The 25162-nt window shown below is 48.0% G+C and overlaps 4 protein-coding genes across 6 annotated transcripts in view; 2 read left to right on the forward strand and 2 right to left on the reverse strand.

Moving 5' to 3' along the window:
* The window catches only part of rnaset2l (ribonuclease T2, like), a 5219-nt gene extending 3639 nt beyond the window's left edge, over window positions 1–1580 (forward strand). For all 3 annotated transcript variants that reach the window (XM_079354092.1, XM_079354093.1, XM_079354094.1), the window contains 3 exons: window positions 211–259; window positions 329–403; window positions 1213–1580. In XM_079354092.1, coding sequence (XP_079210218.1) covers window positions 211–259; window positions 329–403; window positions 1213–1401 — 313 coding nt within the window. In that variant the 3' untranslated portion in view covers window positions 1402–1580. The remainder of the gene's footprint in view (window positions 1–210; window positions 260–328; window positions 404–1212) is intronic.
* Window positions 1581–1720: 140 nt separating this feature from the next.
* On the reverse strand, window positions 1721–13401 carry supt5h (SPT5 homolog, DSIF elongation factor subunit). Its single transcript, XM_079354042.1, is given in 31 exon segments — window positions 1721–2246; window positions 2340–2435; window positions 3806–4003; window positions 4122–4290; window positions 4379–4537; window positions 4633–4738; window positions 4839–4966; window positions 5084–5186; window positions 5265–5396; window positions 5604–5688; window positions 5779–5904; window positions 6013–6159; window positions 6241–6387; window positions 6487–6642; window positions 6737–6873; window positions 7163–7253; window positions 7370–7475; window positions 7569–7639; window positions 7837–7926; window positions 8096–8347; window positions 8494–8562; window positions 8644–8674; window positions 8761–8826; window positions 8949–9017; window positions 9127–9196; window positions 9288–9299; window positions 12118–12186; window positions 12281–12356; window positions 12362–12436; window positions 12988–13080; window positions 13252–13401. Coding segments are annotated over 30 exon segments (3261 nt in total). The 5' UTR covers window positions 13072–13080; window positions 13252–13401; the 3' UTR covers window positions 1721–2105.
* A 276-nt stretch (window positions 13402–13677) lies between these two features.
* Window positions 13678–14843, forward strand: triap1 (TP53 regulated inhibitor of apoptosis 1). Its single transcript, XM_079354006.1, has one exon. It carries the CDS (start codon window positions 14192–14194, stop codon window positions 14414–14416), a length of 225 nt encoding a protein of 74 aa, XP_079210132.1. The 5' UTR covers window positions 13678–14191; the 3' UTR covers window positions 14417–14843.
* Window positions 14844–17213: 2370 nt separating this feature from the next.
* Window positions 17214–22940, reverse strand: il15l (interleukin 15, like). The gene is made up of 5 exons (XM_079354527.1): window positions 22717–22940; window positions 22067–22675; window positions 19952–19999; window positions 18721–18858; window positions 17214–18206 (listed from the first exon to the last, which is right to left on the reverse strand). Exons 2-5 carry the CDS (start codon window positions 22205–22207, stop codon window positions 18093–18095), a joined length of 441 nt encoding a protein of 146 aa, XP_079210653.1. The 5' UTR covers window positions 22208–22675; window positions 22717–22940; the 3' UTR covers window positions 17214–18092.
* Between the last annotated feature and the right edge of the window lie 2222 nt (window positions 22941–25162).

Genomic DNA, 25162 nt, shown 5'->3' on the forward strand with positions numbered 1-25162 from the left:
TGCATGTACAGCGGTGACCACACTTTTTTTTCCTTCCGGGCCTTGTTGTGTAAGAATCGCTCACAGGCTGCAGGTTTAGTTTTTTAAATAATATTTTAAGGAACTTTTTGTATTTTAACCTCAACAAAAATAACTTAAAAACACAAAAATAACTTGTGTCGTTGGCTACATGACTGAGGGGAAACTAAAGCGTGGTTTGTGTCCCTGCAGAGTCCTGGAGGAGGCGGGAGTCACTCCGTCCTGCGAGCGAGCCTACAAGGTAACGAAACAGGTGCGGGGAGGACGCCATGTTTGTAGTTTCTGACTGAAGTGTTGTGGGTCTGTGCAGGTCCCAGAGGTGCGTCAGGTCCTGGCTCCACATCTGGGAGACAAACACGAGATCCAGTGTGTCAAGGATCACAAGGTACCTTTTAATACGAGTGGCGTGAAAACGACCTCCTCGTATCAGAACCGCCGACGCTTCACGCATGGAAGTGACTTCTTCACGCGCACGTCGCGGTTAGCTGCAGGATTTGCGGTGTGTTCCAGATGTTTGTCCACCACCTTATTTGCCTCTATGAAGGTTTATTCTCTGATGGGCCCACTGCCCAACAGAAATGTAGTTTTGCTTAATATGTAAATTATGTCATCTGAATTTTTAACTAAAAGGCCACGTGAGCGACGCCACAGTCGGCCTCCGTCGCCGTGTGCTCGGTGTGTCTGCGCCTTTACGTCAATAAAATAGTGGGAAGTTAAAGCGTGGAAGCGTCACATTCATGACTACAACACGTTATCGTGCCAAACGCTCGTTAAAATGTCCACGACGTGGCCTGAGGATGGCGCGAGGACAAACCCGCATGTAACGCGATCACGCGACGATTCAAAGAGAAAAGACGACCCGCCGCTCATTGTTTCCCAGAGCCGCCAATAAATCAGTCCTAACTCGCCCACATCCACTCAACAAAGAGAGAGAGAGAGAGAAAACAGGAAGTGGCGGTGCAGACGCCAGATGTTCAGATGTTCAGACTTTCACACAATGAAGGAATCATGTTTAATCACCGTCACTCATATCTCGTCTGCTGGGACTCTCTGACGCCCTCATCCATCATCTTCTGGCAGCGCCGCCATCACTGGTCACATGACGCAGAGGATGGGCTCCTCTCATCACTGGGGGGGGTTTTTAGACGGGGACAGGTTGTCGGTTTAAATCCTCTCCTCTCCTCTCCTCTCCAGGACAGACAGGTGTGGTTCCAGGTGAAGATCCCTCTGTCCCACAACCTCACCCTCGGCTGTGATCACCACGGCAACGCCGCCGCCACCGCCGCCGGGGAGCCCCCTCCCCCCGGACACCCGTGCCCTCCCGATGACGCTTTTTATTACCTGCCCATCGACCACGAGCGGCCTCAGACACCCTGCGGCTGACGGGGACCAGGAGCAGCTTCTTTAAACGCTGCAGAATCTGAACGTGTCACGTTAACGCCATGTTTGAGTCCAAGAAATAAAAACACATTTTTTAGAAGGTCATGAAACGTGATATCGAGGATATTTTGACTTAAAAACATCGAACAAACCAGTTTATGGTTGTTGTTAAGAATCACTCACAGGTTTAGTGCTTTAAATATTTTAGGGAACTTTTTGTATTTTGACCTCTTAAAAAAATAACGTCTTTCTTGTTCTATTGTTTTTTTTTTTTTTTAAGTCAGGCTTTGTAGATCAGACTAATAAAAGATCAATACTTCAATGTGATTCAACTGGTTCACAGTTTATTGACAAGTTACACGACCCCTTCTCCACCGACACAAACCAAACGTACTGAGGGAACATCGAGAAAGCACTAAAAACACATGAGACCACTACAGAAGGAGGTGAAGCTAAAAAAAACAAAAAAACAAAAACTGATGAATCAGCCTGTGAGACGGACGCTGGGAGTCCAGAGAGGAATGTTTGCTGCTCGCCAAAAAAACCGATATATAATCCATGTAAGGAAATCTCCTGCAGGGGTCTGGGCGCTGTCATGTCTGCTGGACGTGTGTGTGTGTGTGTGTGTGTGTGGGGGGCTAAACAAAGTCATAAAAAGCAGAAGTGGAGACACGTCAGCTCCGTCCACAGTCCTCTGTCCGAGTGTCTCAGTGCTCCAGGCGTCCCAGGAAGCGCAGGTTGAGGATCTTGAGCTGGTCGTCCAGCTCCATGCGGACGATGCCGTCGTCTCCGTCTATGCTCAGGAGGATCCCCGTGGCCTCGCGGTCCTCTCCCAGGATCACCTTCACCTAGAGGGGCGAGGAGAGAGAGAGAGAGAGAGCGGGTGGGTTTGAAGCTCCAGACGTGTGCGAGCGTGAAAAGGAGGCGCAGAGACGACTTACCTTGTTGTTCTTGGTCGGGGTGACGGGCTCCAGGTGGTCGCTGCTCACACTGACCACCTTATCCGACTCCTGCATGAACACGGAACACATCCCGCCCTGCACACACAAACACACACACACACACACACACACACACACACACCTCATCATTAACCCTCATTCCTCCGTGATAGCTGATAAAAAGGTCCTTTTTCCCCTCGATCCAGCTGATAATTTGGAGACTTTTACACTAAATTAATATAGACTGGTTTAGTAATGACGTATTTTTTTAGGCCAACCTGAAAAAATGGCGCCGGTGGTTCCTACAAAAATTCGCCTCTGGGATTTTTTCATTGGATTTTGGATCATTGCAGAAAATAATCTCTGTGTCAAACACACGTTTCTGATGCTGTTTAGTTCAGCTGATAATCTTTACAGTTAAACATCATTTATATGAAGTTTGAAGAGTTAATGCAGCCCAGAGAAGTAAAAAGCTAACGCTATGCTACAAGCTAACTACACCGCGCTCTCATCAGCGGTTTGACAAGCTAACTAAACGTTAGCTTAATAAGTTGTTTATTAACCTAATATTTACAACGTGACTAGAGGCTGTAAGGAGGGAGAGAGTTCCCTGCGTGATGACGTTTAACGTCTCCATGACAACCACTGTAGTTTCAGTTAGCTCCTCGTTAGCAACCGCCGTTTAAAGTTCGCGTAAAAACTTTAAAATTCCCAAGTGTTGGTCTTAGCGCACGTAGTTTATCTCGTCTAACAAAACATCAACATCTCTTCAGCTTGTGTGAACCACAGACCTTATTTCAGTCTAAACACAAACACATTCAAAATCCACATTTAGACTTTTAGAGTGAGGAACCTTTGAAGCTAACATGCTAACATGCTAACTCACTTCCTGGTTTTAGGACTCAGAACTACACCAGTATATAAAAACAGACTCTTTGTTTTGCATTATTTTCCGTGGAGTACGTCGTCTCATCCCCCCCCATGAAGGATTAAAATAGTCAGGCCTTCGATTTAACGACAGAGAGCGACAGAGTCATGTGACTCAGCGTTAAAGATTTAGGAGCCGTGCGGTCTCAGACTTTATTTATCATGACGGATTGTTGTTCTCATGTTTTTCTATTGTTGTGAAACTAAAACAATCGGTCCGTCTGTAAACGCTGTGATGAAGCAGAGCCAGATGTTTTTCCTCAGAAGAAACTCAGAGAGCGGCAGAAACATCTGGAACATCTCAGTGTGAAAAAACACGGCTCCAGTTCTTCCTGCGATCCCCGTCGCGCTTGAACGCCTCGCCGCGCTCTGAACTTTCACTCGCTCCACCGACTCTGATCGACCCCTCGAGGATTTTAAACGTCTGACGGCGGTTTAGATGTTTTAATCAGCAGGGTCAAAGGTCACAGCACGCTCCAGAGGCTATAAACACCGAAACGTCTCGTGGAAGCGCCCGAGCCCGAGCGTGCGTTTGTTACCGTGACGCTCCGGATGACCCCCGTCTGTCCCATCAGGTCCATGAAGGAGTCCTTGACGCGGACCAGGATGTCGGTGGTCACCCAGTCGCTGCTGCCTTGCTCGATGTTGGAGCCGGGGGTGTGAGGGTTGTAACCTCCGGGAGAGGGCGCTCCGGGCGTCATGGGACTGTAGCCCACGGGACTGGGACTGGGACTCGCCTGCGGGAGCAACGAAAACGAGACGCTAAAACACAAATCCTGGAATCCAGCCAATCAGCATCATCGTATTTCAAAACAAGCTTTATTAGAGCGCCGCGTGATGGCGTTGACCTCTTACCTGGTACGCCATGGGGGAGGGCGTCGGGTGGTAGCTGGCGGGAGAGTGCGTGTTCTGGTAGCCGACTGGCGAGGGCGCCACCTGGTGGTAGCTCTGAGGACTGGGGCTGGGCTGGTACGAGCCCTGAGGTGAGGGCGCCGCGTAGGGGGAATACTGCTCGGTGTTATACCTGCGAACACACACACACGGTGAGCGGGGGGGGGGGGGGGGGGGGGGGGAGGGGCTTGAACGTGAAGGTGGTTTGTGGTCACACTCACATGGCAGGCGTGCCCGGCGTCTGTGGGTTGTACTGAGGGTTGACCTGCGGAGACGGGACTTCTGGGTAACCCGGGGTCTGAGGGTTGGGGGTCCCGCCGTAGCCCTGAGGGGACGGCGAGGGCTCGTCGTCGAAGCCGAAGTCGTACTCCTCGTCATTCCTGGGAAAAAAAACAGAGTAAATAACAGGACACACACATGGAGTGTGTGTGTGTGTGTGTGTGTGTGTGTGTGTGTGTGTGAGAGAGTGGGGTACCTGGAAGGCGTGTTGGGGTTGCTGGGGTCCCAGGCGCCGCTCTGACCTGGCGTCCTGCTCCCATCATGCAGCGGGGTCTGAGAGCCGTAGTGAGGTGTGCGACTTCCTGTTGGAGGGGAGAAGGTGAAACTGATGAGAGGAGAACACACACACACACACACACACAGGGGGGGGGGGGGGGGCAGAGATCTGGGCGAGGTTCTTACCGTCGTGCAGCGGCGTCTGAGAGCCGTACATGGGCGTTCTGGATCCCGTGCCGTACATGGGAGTCTGCGAGCCGTAACTTGGAGTGCGCCCGTGGGTGGAGGTCATCCCGCTGGGTCTCTTTGCGCCCCTGCAGAGACGGAGGAGAGGAAACGAGGTGAGCACGACCTCTGACTGACCTTCAGGTGTGAAGGTCAAAGGTTAGAACTGACTGACAGCACGTGAGCGCGGCGTGCAGACTACGTACATGGTGGTGAGGCGCTGTCTGTCCACAGAGATGGTCTGACAGGTGGAGTGCAGCTCGACTCGGGCCGTCGACTCCGTCGCGTCCTTCACCACACCGATGTATCCTGGGAAATGTAGTCAAACCATGAGTCACAGTACACGGAGAGAAAACAGATAACTAATAATCGATGTTTCAGTCTCACCTTTGTAAGGACCCTGAGAGATACGGACCGTCTGACCAATCAGCTCGTTGTCTCTTCGCCCTCGGCCGCGTCCCATTCCTCCTCCTCCTCCACCTCCTCCTCCTCCTCCGCCGCCGCCTCTCTGCTGACCACCTGCAGGACACGAAAAAAAAAAAAAAAAAACACAAATGCATGAAACGCTATTCACAGGAAAAAAAGAAAAAAGAGCAGAAGCCATCGGCCGCTGCTTGTGCAGCTCGCCGCCCCTGCAGCACGCCGCCCCTGCAGCACGCCGCCCGATGCTCTTGTTTTAAATAAAGAGAGAGCGAGAGGTCTTCCTTTGGGAGGTTTTGGACTCACCTCCTCCGCCGTGGTGCATCGGGCTGCTGATCCGAGGGCTCATGGGAGCAAATCCCCCCACCGTGAAGTTGGTGACGTCTCTGGGCTGAAGAGAGGGAGAGGGCGGCGAGCGGTTATTCACACGTGATGCTTTAAACATGAAACTGAAAGGCGTGCGTGACGGAGCTGTGCTGACCTTGGATCCTCCGGCTAACACCAGGTGCCTCGTCTTACACACGAACATGCCGCCGTTCTCCACCAGCTTCTTACAGTGCAGGAAGGCGAAGCCTCGGAACAGGTGGCGAATCTCGCCTTCACGGCCCTGCGGGCGGGAGAGAAACGCCAGATAAGAGCGTTGATCATTTTCTTCTTCGCTGGTGTTTTTCGATTAGAAAAGGATTTAGTTTGACTTTAAACACGACAGACGTACAGAGTGCGGCCCGTCGATGACCTTGACGATGTCCTTCACGTGGATGTTGTTTTGCTCCGAGTCCAGCGCCACAGCAAAGCGGTTGTCCTTCCTGCGGTTGACCGCCTGGTGCCGCACCGTCATGACCTTCCCGTGCATGTTGAGCACCTGTCCGACACGGAAAGGTGAACGTTTGTTTTAACGATGTTTTAAGAGTCTGGTTCATGTTCGGCGTGGTCAGAGTGTTACCTGAAACGTCTCCCTCTCCAGCCTCACGATGACCCCCACAGTCTGCGGGTCGAGCTGGACCAGCTCCCCCCACTCGTGCTGCCCTCCTGCGTCAACGCCGGACGCCGTCTCCGAGCAGAGCTGCAGGTCTCTGGGCAACACCTTCAACTACACGTCACAGGAAGAAGAAGAAGAAGACGTCTTTCATTGACCTCTAACACAAGCAGACGTCTGGGGCTGTCGCCCCCTGCTGGCCGGAGGTCGTACCTCGTGCATGGTGAGGTCGGAGAACAGGATGACGAAGTTCTCCTCCACTCGGACGATGAGGCCCGTGTCTCCCTCGTATCGCCCGGCGATCACCTTCACGTGGTCGCCCATGCGGAAGTACTTCCTCAACTCGTGAGCCGGGAACTCCAGAGGGTCCTGAGAGAACACACACACACACACACAATCAGAAGAGAGTTTGTTGGTGTGTGTGTGTGTGTGTGTGTGTGTGTGCGTGTGTGTGTGTGTGTACCTTCAGGTCTTCGTGCTTGGGCATGATGGTGATCTTGTTCCCGTCCACGCTGAGGATTTTTCCCTGCAGGTTGATCAGCTCTCCCTCACACACCTCCACGTTGTCTCCGGCCTGCAGGTTGTGTTCACGCTCCTTACCTGCGCACACACACACACACACACACACACACACACACACACACACACACACACACACACACACACACACACACACACACACACACACACACACACACACACACACACACACACACACACACACACACACACACACACACACACACACACACACACACACACACACACACACACACACACACACACACACACACACACACACACACACACACACACACACATCGTGACACTCCAGCCATCCGGACGTGTTTCACCTTCAGCCTGACTACAGACTACAGGGTCACCGTACCCGACTCGGTCACCACCTCCAGGTCGATTCCTTCAGGCTGGTCTTCAAACTTCTCCAGCTCGGACAGAGTGGGCTTCACTCCGTCTGTGATCTGACACACACACACACACACACACACACACACACACACACACACTTTTTAAACCTGAGTCAGAGATAAGAAGTGTCTTAAAAACAGAGAAGGGGAGAATTTAACGCCGTCCTCACCACCGCCGACATGGCGAAGCTCTTGAACAGAAATCCTTTGCGGCTGTAACGGTTCCCCTCGAAGATCATGAAGTCTCCGTCATGGCTGACCTCCCCGCCGAGGGACCTGTCAATCAAATCCTCAGCGTTCAGTCGATACTCAAAGTACGTACAGCACGGTCTGTAGTGTGTGTGTGTGTGTGTGTGTGTGTGTGTGTACCTGATCTTTTCAGCATCAAACAGCCTCTGAGCGGGCCTCTTGAACTTCTTCCTCTTGGCGAACCAGTCTTTCTACAGGAACGGGCCGAGACAAAAACAAACGATGAAAGAGCAGTGGATCGAGTGGAGTGTGTGTGTGTGTGTGTGTGTGTGTGTGTGTGTGTGTGTGTGTGTGTGTGTGTGTGTGTGTGTGTGTGTGTGTGTGTGTGTGTGTGTGTGTGTGTGTGTGTGTGTGTGTGTGTGTGTGTGTGTGTGTGTGTGTGTCGTACCAGGCTCATCTTGGCTTTGATGCGGTCCAGGTCTATGCGAGGGATCATCTTCAGGGAGATGGTGTTCTGACTGGGCTCCACGTAGTCCACCTGGAGAACCAAACAGAAGCTCGTTAACGTCCGCGCCGCTCGTTAACGTCCGCGTCGCTCGTTAACGTCCGCGCCGCTCGTTAACGTCCGCGTCGCTCGTTAACGGCCGCGTCGCTCGTTAACGGACGTTTAAAACAACATGTGACTGAATGATGTCATGCGCTGTTACCTGAGCGATGTCGTCCTTGTACAAGCCTCTCTTCAGTCGCACCCAGGACTTGGGCTTCAGGTTGGTGACCTCTTTGACGACCTTGAGGACGTCCGTCATCTCTTTGATGGGGACCATCTGCTGGTTCCACAGACCCATCCTCAGGTTCCCGATGCCCTCGATGGCCGACTTGACGTGCGTCTGTTTGTACGACTCCACGTAGATGTAACCTTTGACGTGATCCGGCGCCACCACCGACTTGATCTGCAGAGGCTGGAGAAGATTTAAAACATAAGATTTAATAAAACGAGGAGTCGGCTTCTTTTCTATCAGGACATTAATGGTCACCAGCGTTCAGCCCGGCCGACCAATCAGAGCTCAGCGATGATAATGGGAGTGTAAAGCGTGCAGCGTCTTACTGTGTCTGTGAACTGGTAGGCGATGAACTTCCTCATCAGTGCGATGGCCGTCGCCCTCTCCTCTCCGATCTGCAGAAAAACACGAGGAGTATTTTAACGGACACGCAGCGAGGGGGAGGAACAGTCCACGCGTGTTTTTAGCACACACACCTTACACTTGACCGTCCACAGGTTAGGATCCCTGACGAGGAGGAAAAAAACACAAAACATGTTAAAACAGCTCAAACTTTCAGAGTGTGTCTGCAGGCGTCCTGATCGCTCACGTACTTGACTCCAGGAAGTAGCTGCTGCTGGGTGATGTCATCAGAGAGCTCCTCGGACCCTCCGGAGAAACTGCACACCACCGAAGAAGAAGAAGAAGAAGAAGAAGAAGAAGAAGAAATTAAAGGTTTTTGTAGTCTAAAAAAATGGATTCAGCAAGAAAATGTTCAGACTTGGAGAACAAAGACACTCACTGCTCCCCTCCTGAGGACTTGGCATACTTCCTCGTGTAGTATTCACCCAGAGCCTCCGCTCGGGAGTCTCTGCAACACAAATCAAAACATGAACACACACACACACACACACACACAGAGTATGAAGCAGGGAGTCTTCAGGGCGGATTTTTGTGGCTCTCTGGTCTTCCTGTTTTACCTCCACAGGTTCTGCAGCCTCCTGGATCCAGAGTGATCTTCATCTAAAACCATGTGGTCGATGTTGGACACTGAGGAGGAGAGGAGCGGTCATGGTTAATCAAATATAGATTTAACTACAGAGAACCATTAGGATTGATGAGGGGAACACGAAACACTTACCCTCAGCCTCCTCTGCTCACCACCGACCAAAAGAGAGAGAGAGAGAAGCAGAGTTGGGGGGGGGGCGAGCGAAGGAGTGCAGGTAGAGTTCAAGAAATGCAAAGAGAAGTCAAAGAAAGACGAGGAAGAGAAATCGTGCAAGAAATTTAAAAAATAATAAAAAAGGGAAGAGGAGGAAAGGAGGAAGGATGATACAAAGAGAGAGACGGTCAAAGAAAGAGGAGGTGAAGGGAAGGATGAAGGAGACAAATACACAGCAGAAGGAGGGAGGAGGAGGAGAAGGAGGATGGAAGAGGAGCGAAGAGGAGGAGGATGGAGGATGAAGGACAAGGATGGAGGATGAGGAGGAGGATGAAGGACGAGGATGGAGGATGAAGGACGAGGAGGAGTAAAGAGGAGGAGGAGGAGGATGAAGGTCGAGGATGGAGGACGAGGAGGAGGAGGAGTAAAGAGGAGGATGAAGGACGAGGAGGAGGAGTAAAGAGGAGGATGATGAAGGACGAGGAGGAGTAAAGAGGAGGATGAAGCACGAGGAGGAGGAGTAAAGAGGAGGATGATGAAGGACGAGGAGGAGTAAAGAGGAGGATGAAGCACGAGGAGGAGGAGTAAAGAGGAGGAGGAGGATGGAGGAGGAGGAGGAGGATGAAGGTGAGGGCAGAGGTCAAAAGACATCAAGTGTCATCAGGGCAGAGCACACAGGAGTCAGGCAGCAGCAGCAGCAGCAACACAAAGCATGATGGGAGAAAAACAACAACAACAACAGAAAAACAAACAAGTTAATGAAAACGGTTCAGCACACAGAAGCATGAAGCCGTGACGGTTCAGTGTGGTTTAAAGCGACAGTACAGCAGAAACCAAACCGCCTCGTCTCGCTCCGAAGGCGCCCCGTGCCCACCGAGCGCCGGCGTCGTTTTTTTGTTTTTGTTTTTACAGTGAGGCGAGAGCGCCTTCTCCAGTCCGTCGTCATGGAAACAGGACAGACGTGCATCTCTTTTCTAAACTCAGCGCAGAAAACGCTTCGTGCAAACTCTCCCGAGCGAAACGCCGGCGCTCTTCTGCCCGTTAAAACACGGGGAGGGTGGCGTGGTCATCGACACGCCACACACACACACAAACACACACATTTGGTTTTGTTTCTGCCGTACTCGCGCCTTCTGTGATGGCGTCATTACAACGTGCCACATGACATCCATTAGTCCGGACATTTACAGATCGGTGCAGCAGAGTCGGGCAAATGATCACACTTGGTTCTCTGAGTGAGTCTGTTGTGACTGTCACTGACAGGAGAACCAATAAAGTTTTAACCCTTAAATCACTATGACATCATACAGGAAGTGCTTCAGTTCCCCCCCAATGAAAAAAAAGTTTGAAATCCCGACTAAAGCAGCGAAACCCTCGTCGTCAATCTTGCTCACACTTTCAGGCCACGTGCACACGAGAGCCGTCCTCTGAAAACGGGCTCCTTCCTGCGCTTTAGACAACACGGCCTGATAAAAGCCGGCGGCGGCGTGCACGCGGATCATCACACGTGCACATCCTCCTCCTTCTACAGGGCGGCGAGGTGTAAACACACACGACTGACTAATGCATCAACGTGTGCGTGGACGGACACAAAGAAAAAAAAAAAGAACTCTGGAGTCCGCCTTCGTCCGAATAGTAATATTCAAAGTTTGAATTCTCCGTTTTCAGAGGAACGGCGTATTTCCTGTTTCCGCGTCGACAGAGACGGCGCCGGTCTCAGAAGTTCAAACACTCTCTCTGTTTTTCAGGCCGTGTGTCTGACGGAAGGTCACAGTTATCAGGGGAAATCGCCGTCGTGTGAACGTGGCCGTCGAAACAACATCTTAAGTGTAACGAGCGTTTTTATTGGTCGCCGTTCACGGAGCCAATAATGGATTTGCCCGCGGTGCTCCGTCACACCAAACGACACACTCACAAGTACAGCTGTGGCGAGGTGAAGTGCGGGGGGGGGGGGGGGGGGGGGGGGTTAATCACACACTCTGGGAGATGGAGTTTATTGAGCGGATGAATCTGGATGCTCCGTTTACTTCGGATAAACATCAACAAACAACAACAACAAAAACTAACGATGGAAACATCGGAGCGGGAGAGAATCTGAAGGAGAGTTACCGTTAACTGAAGAGGACATGCATGACAGAGAGGAACACCGACAACACAGAAGAGAGTTCAGGTCAGAGGACACACACACACACACACACACACACACACACGTTGAGAAAATAAAAACCAGCTCAAACTGAGGCGTCACGCGCACGCCAGCGAACCACGAAACTTTCACAGAACGCCACCTTTGGGCCCTTCCTGTACTTTAGGAAGAAAACACGACCGGCGGCATTTTAAGAAGCGTTAAAGAAGAGCTGTTCATTCATCGTGTGTGTGTGTGTGTGTGTGTGTGTGTGTGTGTGTGTGTGTGTGTGTGTGTGTGTGGCGGTCTGAGGAGAACTTTTGAAGCCTTTACAAAATACGACAGAAGAAGTGACGAGGCGTGCAGCGCAGCAATCGTTGTGAAGGAAGCTGGATTGATCGGCCCGCACCGAGTCCGCGGCGCCGAGTGTTTGGAAACGATTCAGGCCGATTAAGAAGCTGCTCGCTCTCTTTTTTTTTTGCATGCAAAAACTTTTTGTTGAAATTATGACCAAAGATCTCAATACCATCAAACATTTGAATTTTCAAACACGTGGTGTCGAAGGTTTGGACGAACTCTGTATCTAGTAGTCATCGATCTGTTCCGTGTTCTGATCTTCATAAAGCATCAAAAGCAAACAAAGAGATTTTAGGAGTTTTCATCACAGCAAATCAAACGTCTTACCTTTCTCCAGAATATCTTCGGCTCCGTCCTCCCACTGATCTTCCTCGTCCTCATACTCATCGTCCACGTCTAGACACAGAGGTGGACAAAAACAGACCGTTTGAATCGTAGGAGTTGAAGTGGATCGTTCATTGCTGCTGCAGAGACAGGAGCAGAGTCGTACCGGCTTCATCCAGGATAAAGCCTCCGTGTCTCGGCTTCTTTCGGGGACGTTCGTCATCGTCCTCTTCCTCCTCTTCTCATACTCCTCCTCGTCCTCCAGGTCCTCTCCCTCCTCCTCTGCCACCTTGTCGCTGCCTACCGGGCTGGCCGCCTCCTCCTGAACACGAGTGTTATTGGACAGAAGTCAGAGCGAGGCGGCTGCGAGTCCAGTGCCTTGCTCAAAGGCGACTTGTTAGTACTCGGAAAGTGACCGGGCACCTCTCCAGTGAACACACCAAGTCTCATATTTTACCCAGGTGTCTACAGTCTGAGTTCCTTTCCTTTAAATTTGATCTCCACATTTTAATCTGCAATAGTTCATCTGTTACTTAAACTCTTTAAGTAATGTATGATATATGCTGTATATAATAAATAACATGCAGCAGACTGCTGTAATACTAATAAATAATCATTTCTATCTGGACTTCCTAAAAACAACAATAAACTGCATTTGTTTCATTTTTTCCACGTTTTAATAAATAATTATTTTATTTATTTGTATTTTCTATAAAACATGTATATGAAATGTGCTCTACAAATACAAACTGAATTGATTTAATTGCCGGTATATAATGTTTCATATAAATAAATAAATGATATTGTTTACCTTTCATTCTCTGAGAGGTTAGCATCACAAACTAGCACAGTTAGCTAACACAGTTAGCATACCTCGTTTTCCACCTCCTCGGCCTCTCCATCGCTGCTGCGCTCACTCTGGTTGTCGGAGAAGTCGCTGTCATCGCTGTCGGACATCTTTTAAATCTGGAGAAGAGGAATAATTCAAGAAACACGTGTTTAACTTCTGAAGAAACACAGGCGGGGGAGCTAACGCCAGAGCTAGCAGCCTAGCCTAGCATGCTAATAAGAAATGGAGAGATGCAACGTTCAGCTTTAATCAAATAATATCCAACGGGCAGCACGCGTGTAACTCGCCTCTTTGTACTCCTGTCCGGCTCTATTTGGCCGATTAATCGATTAATAAATGTATTTATCAGCTTAATGCCTCTCACGTTTCGGAGAACCGCGAGATCTCGTTCCTCGGGGAGACTTAAAAAAAAGACAACTCTCGCGGTATTTGGACGGAGGCTGGGTAAAGAAAGTAAGAGGTCTCGCTCATGTCCTGTTTTCAGAAGTTCTTTAGGATTTGTTTTATTTATTCCGAGCACGTAACATAACACAAAGGGGAACATATAAAACAATAACAACAATAATAATAAACATCAGAACAAAAAAAACAAACAGAAAATAAATAATGATTAAAAACAGTGGAAGGTATAATTCAGAAAAAAATAAAATTTGGATGATGAGCTATTATAAATTATGTCCGCAAAGGAATGAGAAGAAGTAAAACTTAAACCTACTCCTAGAGATATCAAGAAAACTCACTGAAATCTTTATCACGGGGAAAGCATCGATGCTATGCTGAATTTATGACATGTTCATCATGACAATAAAACCGTATAACCTTAGAAAGAAAAAAAATGAAGCTTTTGAAAACTTGGCACTGATGCAATGTCTGCACAGGCTTCCGTACAATTCGGAGAACAAATCGGTAAACATGATAAATATGCAATAATATTCATCTCACTGTTTGAAGTCATAAATCGTAATAATTACAGTCTTTGGTGTGAACCTTAGTTCGTCAGCGCGTGATTTTAAGACGGAGTGATTCCTCTTCTTAAAACATACTATCTTTGATGCGTCGTTACGCTCCAAGGTTCGACGACTGACAAACCAACCAATCACAACGCGCTGTTCAAGGAGAGTCACGTCACGCAGTGCGCATGTTGACGCAGCTCCTCCAGCGTTTTAAAAACAACTGAAGAACTCTTCGTGGTTTTCTGAGGTTTCTTCTTTGAGTCTTCCGGTGAAGATGAACAGCGTCGGCGAGGCCTGCACAGACCTGAAGCGGGAATACGACCAGTGCTTCAACCGCTGGTTCGCCGAGAAGTTCCTGAAGGGGGACCAGAGCGGAGACCCGTGCACCGAGACCTTCCGGAAGTACCAGCGGTGCGTGCAGAAGGCCATCAAGGAGAAAGACATCCCGATCGACGGAGTGGAGTTCATGGGCCCCAATAAGGACAAGCCGGAGAGCTGATGGACACATGAAGTCTGATATCACTAATGACCCATGCTGTGTCCACAAGGCCCACTGAGCATGCGCAAAGGCAGAGAGCAGCAGCAAGATGAGGAGACTGAAACTGGTCACGTGCGTGTGTTGATGAGTTTACAACACACAGCTGAGCTCAGACCAGCAGCACCAGGGTTTTTTCTTCTTTTCGGGTTTATTTATTATAAAGACTGCGTGCTGCTTGTGGAGCTGAAAACCCCTCCACAATAAAAGCTCCTTTAAATGATGAACTGAAGGGTTTATGTTGATGAAACAGCAGCTGATGATGATGGAGGCAGCTTCTCTGTTTTGTATCATCACTGTCTGGATCTGTGCGGGTTTGGACCTTTTGAGAAAAAAATAATAAACCTGGAAAACAAATCACGTGACCTTAAATAAAGAAAACTAACTGAAATCATTAAGAGTGAAAGTGTCTTTTCTCATTATAAGATTACCTTTAAATAAAAGTCCTTAAAGAGGGGACGTAGTGTTTTAGAGAGACAGTTGACGGTCTCGGCACATCAGTGTCTCTGTAGAGATGTTTTCTGTCTCGGTGGATAAAAAAGCAGACGAGTCGAGCTGGATCTGTTACTCCAGGTAAACAACACCTGTCTGCAGAGTTGTTTCTCCTTCTCGACTCACTTCTTCTGTCAGTGTTTCATTCGTGCAAAGTTTCTGCCCAAAAAGTCTGTCGTCAGTACGAGAAATCTTAGATTCCACGCAGGACGTTAAAACAAATCTCTGTTCTTTTTTACGTGTTTGTATTTCCCTCTGAGATCGACGCCACGTGCATCCACAGGTCAGCGTGCATGTTACTCCAGGAGTCTCTGCAACATGGAAACATTCCTTATTTGTTTTCAGTGATTTTTTTTTATGAAGGATTTTTATATTCTGTGTTTCCTGTTGTAACTTAACGAGCTCAATATTTACGTTTTGGACATTTATTACGTAGTTTTCCATCTCTGAGTGAACGGGCCTGGGCTTTCTTCACATGGATGTAAAAATAAAAGCCCCTGTTGGACAATGAAGTTGAAGTTTGTGTGAGACAAATCAATCCCCCCCCCCCCACAGGTTCCACAGCCTCTGAAGCAGAACCTCCAGAACCAAAAAATAATCCCTTCATTCCCCCTCAAACTGATTACCTCACTGGACTGTAAAAAAAGACATAACATACATCAAACAACATGCCATATATCTGAATAGTAATTTCACACATTTGTTTTTATATCTATTTATATCTGCGCCTTATTTTGAAAATACTGCTCAACAGTTTCTGCTGTTTTTTATCCTGCGCAACGAGCAAATGCAAATAAATGTTGTTCTTGTCCGCACTGTAAAGTTCAAGTTTGAATGACAATGAAGTCCAAGTCGAAGACACATTCAGACCCAGCAGCCAGCCAATGAGGCGCGAGGTCGTGAGGTCAAACGTCTCTCTGGGATTAATGAAGTCGTCTGAATCTGAATGCGGTGCAGCGAAATGTGACCCACACAGCCAAGTTCTCACGACGCCCGCCTTCTCAGCTGTCACAGAGCTGGTGTCTGTTGTCCTGGAAGGCATGTGTAACTCTGCAAAAATGTCTCTGCGTGTTTCAGCAGCTACAACGAAAAGCGGAGAACAAAAGCTGCTTGTTTTGGAGATTTTAGTTTCAACAAGATTCAAGACTTAATTCTTTGTCCTTTTCCTCATCAAAAAGACAAAGGTCTCGACTCGCCTCGGAATCTGAAGCATTTGATCTCAGCAACCATCCCGGCGTGAAGGTGTCAGTGAGTGACACGAGCCCGAGGGGATGATTTGACATCGATATACCGCGCGGTCTCGGAGCCCTCGGGTCTCGTCTTGGTCTCAGTGAGTCAGACTACAACACGAGGTTCCAGACGGAGACGGTCGCTCAGGTCCGAGAAGCGAGAAGAGACGAACACGTCGGGACATCGTGGCTTCATGATGTGTTTGATGATTTGGAGAAGGTGGGATCGGTACGCTGGAACACCTGATCCGTTCTCTTTAATCCTCTGGTTATCTCCGCCTCCCTCCCCCCCCCATGTAAGAAGCTTATACACATCCAACCTGCGCCTCCTTCCCTGCGCCTCCTTCCCTGCGCCTCCTGTTTAAATTGGATGATGGAAGTAGCATTCAGGCTCACCCTGAATTCCCACATTTTACAGGACGCCAATGGGAACAAACTCCGATAAAGTCAAGGGCTGAAAAGTTTGATGTGTGATTTGTGAAGACACGTAAACACCTGTTGGCTGTGTCGTGGAAGTCGGCGATTTCTTGCATTTCCATACTTGGAGTTATTTTTGGAATCAAAATCTGGTTTTGGAAATGTTTCCATCAAACTGTGATTAAAAACAGTTGCAACATAATCCCTGAAGGCTAATCAGAGCAGATCCACTTAAAGAACTGAGAGTCATCGACAGGAGGTCATGATTGTGAAATAAACTCCCACACTGTTGGCTTGGATGTTCACATCTGTTCATGATAAGAAACGTACAGAAACACACACACACACACACACACGCCCTCTAACAATGAACAACTGGCCTTCCTCTCAGATCCCATTCTATCGTGACTACATCTATAATGACGTGACACTGTGCAGCTCTGTGGGAGAGCAGATAACTAGCGGAGGACCCGGTGTGGTCCAGCATCAGTTACTACAGACCGGACTCTCCTCCTCCTCCTCCTCCTCCTCCATGTGTGAGAATCCACTTCACTATGTGAACCAACGAAATCCTCCAAGCTACAAGATCGTAACAACAAACACAGCTCGACAAAACCCAGACTCCGAGCATGCCTTTCCTAATGCACATAGCTCTATATGGATATTTATTTCCTGTTTACATCTTTAGTCCGATCACTGTTTTGTAATTTGACTCTTTCTCTTTGGTTGATGTTCAGTTTAGCTGCTCTGCTCTGTGTCTTTTTAAATCTCCCCCTGGGGACCAGTTCAGTTTTCAGTCTGCAGATTTGTTGAGTCACGAGCGGTGAAATGAGCTGTTTTGGCTGCAGATTGGACCTTGAGGATCAACACATGTGAGAACTCGTTCTCTTCCCTGACAGGCTCTGACATCATTATAGAAAGCATCCAGACAGAGAGAGAGACCTTTCTGCACCCCGTCCCATTTAAAACATCAAGAGTTGCACAGAATCACAAAACAAAGGAAGCTTCGGGGCAGCAGGAGACAGAACACCTGTCGTCACTACATGATACACTGTTCCTGTTAAAAGTCCTGTTGACACCAAGCGGCCCGGTTCAGCCCGGTACACAGAACGTCTGTCCCGTCTTCCTTCAGCGTAACACGCTGCAGTCCGTTGATTGGTCCAAAGAGTCTTTTACTTTGCTTCCTTCCTGCCGAAGAAATCTTTTGCAGCAGTTTAAAAACCGTTGTGTGTTTTATCAGAACTCCAGGATGTTTCAGAGTCCGGCCCATGTTTAAACATGTTCTTCTTAAATCAACACGCAGACTCTGCCATGTTCAGTCTTATAGCGACATGCTCAGACAACAATCTAGACTTTCGTTTGTTTCCACACTGAAGCCTCATCAGGGATGTTAGTCCAGTACCGCTGGGACGCTGGACATGATGCAAAGCTGGGTTTTAATTGTCTTAACATTCAAAGTCCGTGAAGATGAAGAGGATGTGATGAAGTCCTCTGAGGTGGACTCAGCAGCGCCCCGGTTCATTGTTCATCAGCTGGAGAGTCTCTTTAAGACTTGTGAGGAACTCCGCAGCATTTTTCACGTCGTGCCGCTCACACTCAGGGCACGCTGAGTTTGTCTGTTTGGGCGGAGGAAGAGGAAGAGGAAGAGGAAGAGGAAGAGGAAGAGAGAGAGATGTTATACGAGTCAAAAAAGCAGGATGATTGATGATTTTATGAAGGATGAGAGTTGATCAGCTTCAGCTTATCTAACTGCTGCAGATGAGCTGACAGAGCCGATGTTGTTTTTTAAAGTGGTCATTTACAAACCTCGCAGTTTTCCGAGACGATTCTAAAAAAAGAGAGCTGATGGTGAATCTGCCTCGAACAGTTTGCATCCCCCTTTGCCAAGCTCCTGTCTTAACGCCTCGTTATGCCAACATCAACACAAGCGTGACACCATGATATGTAGCACGTGCACGGTGTAGATTAGAATCAAAGGTTGGCTTATTTTAAGCTCTCTCTGAGTTACAGTGGGAGGAGCTTCAAAGAGGCAGAAGTCGGAGTGAGTCATAAAGAAATGTTGTTCTTGCTTAATTCTTAATAAATCCCGTTGATGTCATTTGATCCTTTAGTAACATGTTTTTAATGCACCTGGGGTCGCTCCGCTGCCAGCCCGTCCAGCGCCTCCATCAGTTTGGACCCACGCGTCACTCGTTTCACCGTGTGCCACTCATGAAACAGGACTTTCATCTCTTCAGCAAAACATGTCATCGTGGCACTGGGGCAAGTCTGAGAGAGAGAGAGAGAGAGAGAGAGAGAGAGGAGAGAGAGAGAGAGAGAGAGAGAGAGAGAGAGAGAGAGAGAGAGAGAGACAGAGACAGAGAGACAGAGAGACAGAGAGGAGAGAGAGAGAGGGAGAGAGAGAGAGAGAGAGAGACAGAGAGAGAGATGAGGGAGGGAGAGAGAGAGAGAGAGACAGAGAGAGAGAGAGACAGAGAGAGAGAGAGAGAGAGAGAGAGAGAGAGAGAGAGAGAGAGAGAGGGAGGGAGAGAGAGAGAGAGAGAGAGACAGAGAGAGAGAGAGAGAGAGGGAGAGAGAGAGAGAGACAGAGAGAGAGAGATGAGAGAGAGACAGAGAGAGAGAGAGAGAGAGACAGAGAGAGAGAGAGAGAGAGACAGAGAGAGAGAGAGAGGGAGAGAGAGAGAGAGAGAGAGAGAGAGAGAGAGAGAGAGAGAGAGAGAGAGAGAGAGACAGGCAATAAAATGAAGATCACACATTACGCATGCCAAAAAAAACACGAGCTGCAAATTTAATCAAAGTTGTCCCCTCTCCAGGTTTTCATCAGTAACTGTAAAAACACTGACGTGATTGATTTGATTGATTGATTTCTGCGGAGCCGTTTTGAAGCCCAACAGTGACGGTGGCCGTGTTGGAAATAAAGATAAAAAAAACAAAACTTTATTCTGAGCCGATAATTGATGAGTTGTGAATCGATTGGACAGCTTGTCAATAAAAAGCCATCCGCCTTCAAAATAAAAGCACGAGATGTCACGTGGAAAGGTGGAGAGGCGGGCCTTAATGCCTGTCAGTGAACTCAGGCACACGGGTCATAAATCATCCTCCTCCTTACAGTTTGAACTAAGAAGAAATCAGCTGCTGCGACCTGATTTATTTCTTTTAACCAGCTTGTGACATAAATTAAACATTATCAGATGAACGTGACCTTTGAACTCAGGCTCCATCAAATCCTCCCATTTTTTAATTATTATTTTTTTTTTACATTGAAAATGATTTATCGATGAGTCATTGGCGTCAGCTCTGCACTTGTGTGCCAGAGCAGCTCAGGCACCTGATATGAAGATAAGATAGACACTGCACGTACCTGGTAGTCCGCGATGGTGGGCGTGTACAGACTGGATTGCAGCAGCTCCTGCAGAGACAGAGACACACATATCCCTGATCACTTTGATTTATTACAGGGTTTTGTTATGGAAAATTTTACTCCATGTGTACTACGAAGGTCTCATAGAATCTGTCATATGAAATGTATCTGAAATGTCTTAGAATACGACATTCACAGCATATTGGGTGTTTTGTTTCCCATCAGTTTGTTCCCTCTATTCTGTTTCTCACACTCTGTACATGTGGGAAGAGTCACCCAGACTCTTTCTCACTGGACTCCATCTCCTTCTCAGCCTTGGGAGATGGTAAATAGTCATGTAGTCTCTTTTCTCACACTAGGGGATAGATGGCGCCCTGCCAGGTGGGCAGTGTCTCTATGTGGCGTGATGGGGAAGTGATCTGTGTAATGTGATGGAAATGTATAAGTTTTCATGTTTGCCTTTTCTCGGGGCCTCTTTCTCTCCTCACCGTGTGAGAGAGGGGTCTTCGAACGCTTATCTTGCCTTCGAATAAATGTTCGTTGAGACCAGATCGATCTTGGGCTTCCTTTTTGAATAGATCTTCTCACTCTTTATTTTCACTCTTTGGTAATGGAAAAAATTCCACAACAGTTTAAAAGTGATTTACACAACAATGAGACGGCTCACTGAACAGTGAGAAAGCCACGTGCTCAGACTCCCATGTTTCATCTCTGTTATGGTTGTAAAGACACTAAGGGCGCACTCGCACGGAGCACCAAGATGTCCCGAACCATGCAGACACATGTTTGTCCCCTCTCTGATCTGATCCAGGACTAAAAACCTCGAAACACAACACACGTTGTTCTGAAGCGGACTCGTAAAAAACCCCAAAACATAAAAAGTAAGAGACGTGCGGTCTGCTCTGCACGTCAGAAACAACACGGAGAACATGTGTGCAGATGCTTCCCTGACTGTGTGGTTTACTGTGAGTGCTGTTAATCAGACACAGACAGAACCCTCCGCGCTCTCTCCACAATGAAAGAAGCCGGGACCGAAGAGCGCCGAGCCGAGCCGAGCCGAGCCGAGCCGAGCGCTCAGACGAGCTGGACTTCAGAGGAGAAGCGTGTCTCATTGGATTTAAGTGCTCACTCTCTGTGGGTTAAACATAGGACTGAAGATCTGCAGTATTTTATGTTGTTCATGAATAGCTGTAACAGATTTTATGCATTCTGAGTTTCCATCACTGAGAAAGGTTTGTGGAAGTCTGAGAGCCGGAGCGGAGGTTTGTCTATATGTGCTCTTGTTTTTTGTCAGGTGAGAGTCTCTGCAGTTTGTTAGCAGTAAGAACATGATCCGTTTAGGGGCGCGATCAGGAGGACTCACGCGCGTCTCCTCCTGAACTAAACGTCTTGATAAACATCTTCAGCGACTCCAGACTATCGAGCGATAAATGCAAACTCGATGAGTGACGTCGATGCATGCACTCCCGTTTGTTCAGTCGGGATTTTAACACTTGGAAAACAGACCAATCAATCAGAGAGAATGCTCCTCACACAGGAAACACACAGCAGGTCTGTGTGGGAAAAAAACCTGTCCTTGATTCTTTCCAGAAACAAACTATGCATGGGAAAATCCTGAGTTAACTTACAGACATAAAGATCCGTTTGGTTCAGGAGTAAGAAGGGCCTTTTCACTGCTCTCTTTAATGGCAGCAGGCTCCATTAAGGGAAGTGGTCATTAACATTAACAGCTGCTGCCTGTAATGGTTCCTTGTGGTTATGTAACATTGTTTGGACCGCTAACTGCAGGAACACATCTCTCAGACAGAAACCAGACTCGTCCGCCTCTGTCTCTGAATCAGCTCAGGGTCTGGACTCATGCGAGGCAGCTACTTATGAAACATCAGGAGTCATCTGCGGTCGGAGAGAGATAAGCTGATAACAAGGATCACTCCACCCTCGATTAGGACTCTCATTATAAATCGTGTGTTAATGTTTCTGACGTGGGAGGAGGTCGAACGAGGAAGAGGAGTTTGAAATCTCCCAGCGAAGTTACATCATGCAGGAATAAAATCAACCGTGCAGAAAAGAGTTAGAAGCACTGGTTAAATGTTCTCTGGGAGTAAAGACTCATACCGAAGGAAGTATGCGGATGAACAACTTGACCCGTTTGAGGGTGTCAAGGAGGCACTCTCGTTCTTCTTCTTGGTGCGTCAGGGCGATCAGACAGAGGAAACACAGAAACATAGGCGCAAGACCTCGTCCCCCCGCTAGCATGGCACGGCCAGCAGGACCATCATCTGTATCACATCCTTCCTCAGGCTGAAGCCTCTCCACATGTATCCACCCGGGTCAACTTTTAGAAAGCAGCACTTAAATCCCAGCCAGATGAGAGGCCATGCTTGATGTCGGTCCAAGGAGTGAGGAGCCAATAAAGAGGCCCGTTTGGAGCCCGGACCTCCTGGAGTCTGCACCAGCTCCCCGTCCACGGCGTGAAGTTGGGAGGACGCTGCTGACAGAAGGTAGAGATCAGTCACATGTGAAGCTGTTTTCTCTGGAGCAGAAGAACACCAGTAAACGTGTCTACAGTCCCCATGAGAGGTTAGTCACTTTTAACGCACGCTGGCTTTACGCCTTCAGTAAATCCTTCCTTTCCCTCCCCAAAAAAAAAAGAATCAGGACGCAGCTACAAAACCGAAAACTCCAGCGTGCCAAATTCCACCAAAGAAAGGACAGATTTCTGTGCTGCTGTTGTGTTCTTAAGGGGAAAAGAAGTTTTTCCAGACGCTGATGTTTCTCTTCTCTCTGCAGAGAGCCGACACGCCACGTTCACAACACCAGTCTGTTGATTAACCAGCACCACTTTCTCTTCCCTTCTGTCACTGTCTTCTCACTTTCTCTCCTATTTAACACCGTCTCACTCCTCCCCCTTCCTCCTCCTCCTCCTCCTCCTCCTCCTCTTCCTCTTTCTGCTGAAGGGAGTCCATCTCTGCTGCCTCTGTTTCCCGCTCCTGCCTCTCTCGCTGCTCATTTTGTGGATGAACAGTTTTCCTGAGAATGGCCCTGCGAGGACCACCCACAGCATTTTTCATATTAGCAGTAATGTTGACACATTTATCGATGCATGCGGCTGCAAGTAGTAAGCATTGATGAAGCATGCAGGATATTAGCCAAATGGATAGTTCATGTTATTGTTAACCTCTGGGAGACGTCCCTTAGATCAGCGGCTCTCAACTGGTCAACCCTCAGGACGCACAGCCGAACCCCTCCACATATTTCTCATCCACTCAGATTGATCGGATGAAAAGTTTCAACAAGCGCTTCGTTGACTTTTGGACTCCATTTCTTTTTTCAGGCGCACATTCAAGACCCACTTTCTGGTCCCGACCCGGCTTCAATTAGAGCCCGACTTAGTTATCCCGTATCCCCTGAGATTCGAAGCTCAAAGCAAACATGTAAATGAGTGTTTACCAGCACAGCAGTTGGCCGATAGTGAAGCTTTCAGACAAATTTCACCAGAAAGTGATTGTTGATCGTTATCGTAATGATCGTATCCTGTTTATATCTGCATGATCAGAATCCGAGAACGCAAATAAGTCAACATCTCGGAAGAATGGAGGAAACAAAAGGCGTGTGTGTGTGTGTGTGTGTGTGTGTGTGTGTGTGTGTGTGTGTGTGTGTGTGTGTGTGTCCACAAAGGGCCTCGGCTCATGTCATTATCGTGAACTGACTGGAAATCTGTACATGAAGGTGAGAGATTAACGAGTGTTTTTCTGCTTCATTGAAGAGCTCAGAGGTAAAAAAAACAAACAGCTCTCAGACAGAATGATCGAGTGCGAGGCCCCGAGCACTGATTTATTTTAAACTTGGCTCCCCTTACAAAGTCACTAACGGAAAGTGAGTGAACCACTGATGAGGCAAGAGAGCAAGAGACACACACACACCAAAAGGGAGCGTTCTGGGTGAGCTGGTTTCTGCAGGGTCTCAAACCTCCTCTGCTGCTTGATTCATGTTATATTGAGACCAAAGCTCAGAAACACTGATGTTTCATTTAGACCACAGGGGGGCGCTGTTTGAGAAGGTGAAATATGTCCTCTTTAAAGATTTGAGGCACCTCTGATAAAGCCAACAACGGTGGATTTTAAAGAGTTGGGGAACGCACCGCGTTGTTTATCTCCTACTGAAAGAGGGTGGAGCACATCACACCTGTGCTTCAATCACTGCACTGGCTGCCTGTGTGTCAGAGGATCCACTTTAAAATCTTACTACTGGTCTATAAAGCATTAAATGGTCTTGGCCCTAAGTACATGTCAGATCTACTTGTAGAATATAAAACATCCAGACCGCTCAGGTCCTCAGGAAGAGGTTTACTCAGTGTTCCCAGAGTCAGAACCAAACAAGGTGAAGCAGCGTTTAGTCACTACGCTCCTCAACTGTGGAACAAACTCCCTGAACACCTGAGGACTGCCGGCACACTCAACTCCTTTAAATCAGCCTTAAAACTTTATTATTCACTCAGGCTGAACATTAGAAATATACTGTCTGCCTTACTGCAACATTCTTCCTTTTTTAATAGTTTTAACAGTTGTTCCTTTATCGAGTATTTTCACTTTCATCCCGTCTTTTAATGATGTATTTTGCATTCTTTCCTTAAACTCTGTTTTTATGTTTTTATGTTTTTATGTCTGTAAAGTTCTGTGTGAATTGTGTCTGAACAGTGCGATATAAATAAACTTGCCTTGCCTACTGTATACAAGCATTCTCACTCAATTAGCTTTTTATCTTCAGTTTGACGCATCCGGTAGACAGACGGGTAAGAATCCAACCGGACCTGTGACAGCCACACATACCTGATTTTTAGAAGAATTTTACTAAATCAATGGACTATTCTTCTTACATTAATATGAATTCCTAATGTTAATAGTTTAAGTCACCACCATACACTCACATGACTGTAAATCTGTAAAAATTTGCCCCCAACAAACGTTAAAATGAAAACAGCTCTTACTGTGCGAGAGTCCTGGAGAGTTCATGCGCTGCAGGTGAATCCGTTTGGATGAAGCGATAACAGTCGAGGTCAAAGTTTTCCAGCGGATCCGAAACTGAAAGTCACTCGTGCTTTAAAAGTTCAAACATTTACAGAGCATGTTTACTCGTTAGCAGATTAAAAGCATGCCGTGGTTCACTCTGTGACACCTGCTCGTGCTTTCACAAAACAAGAGGAAGTCAGTT

Source organism: Symphodus melops (genome assembly GCF_947650265.1).
Source record: "Symphodus melops genome assembly, chromosome: 10".
Classification (NCBI taxonomy): domain Eukaryota; kingdom Metazoa; phylum Chordata; class Actinopteri; order Labriformes; family Labridae; genus Symphodus; species Symphodus melops.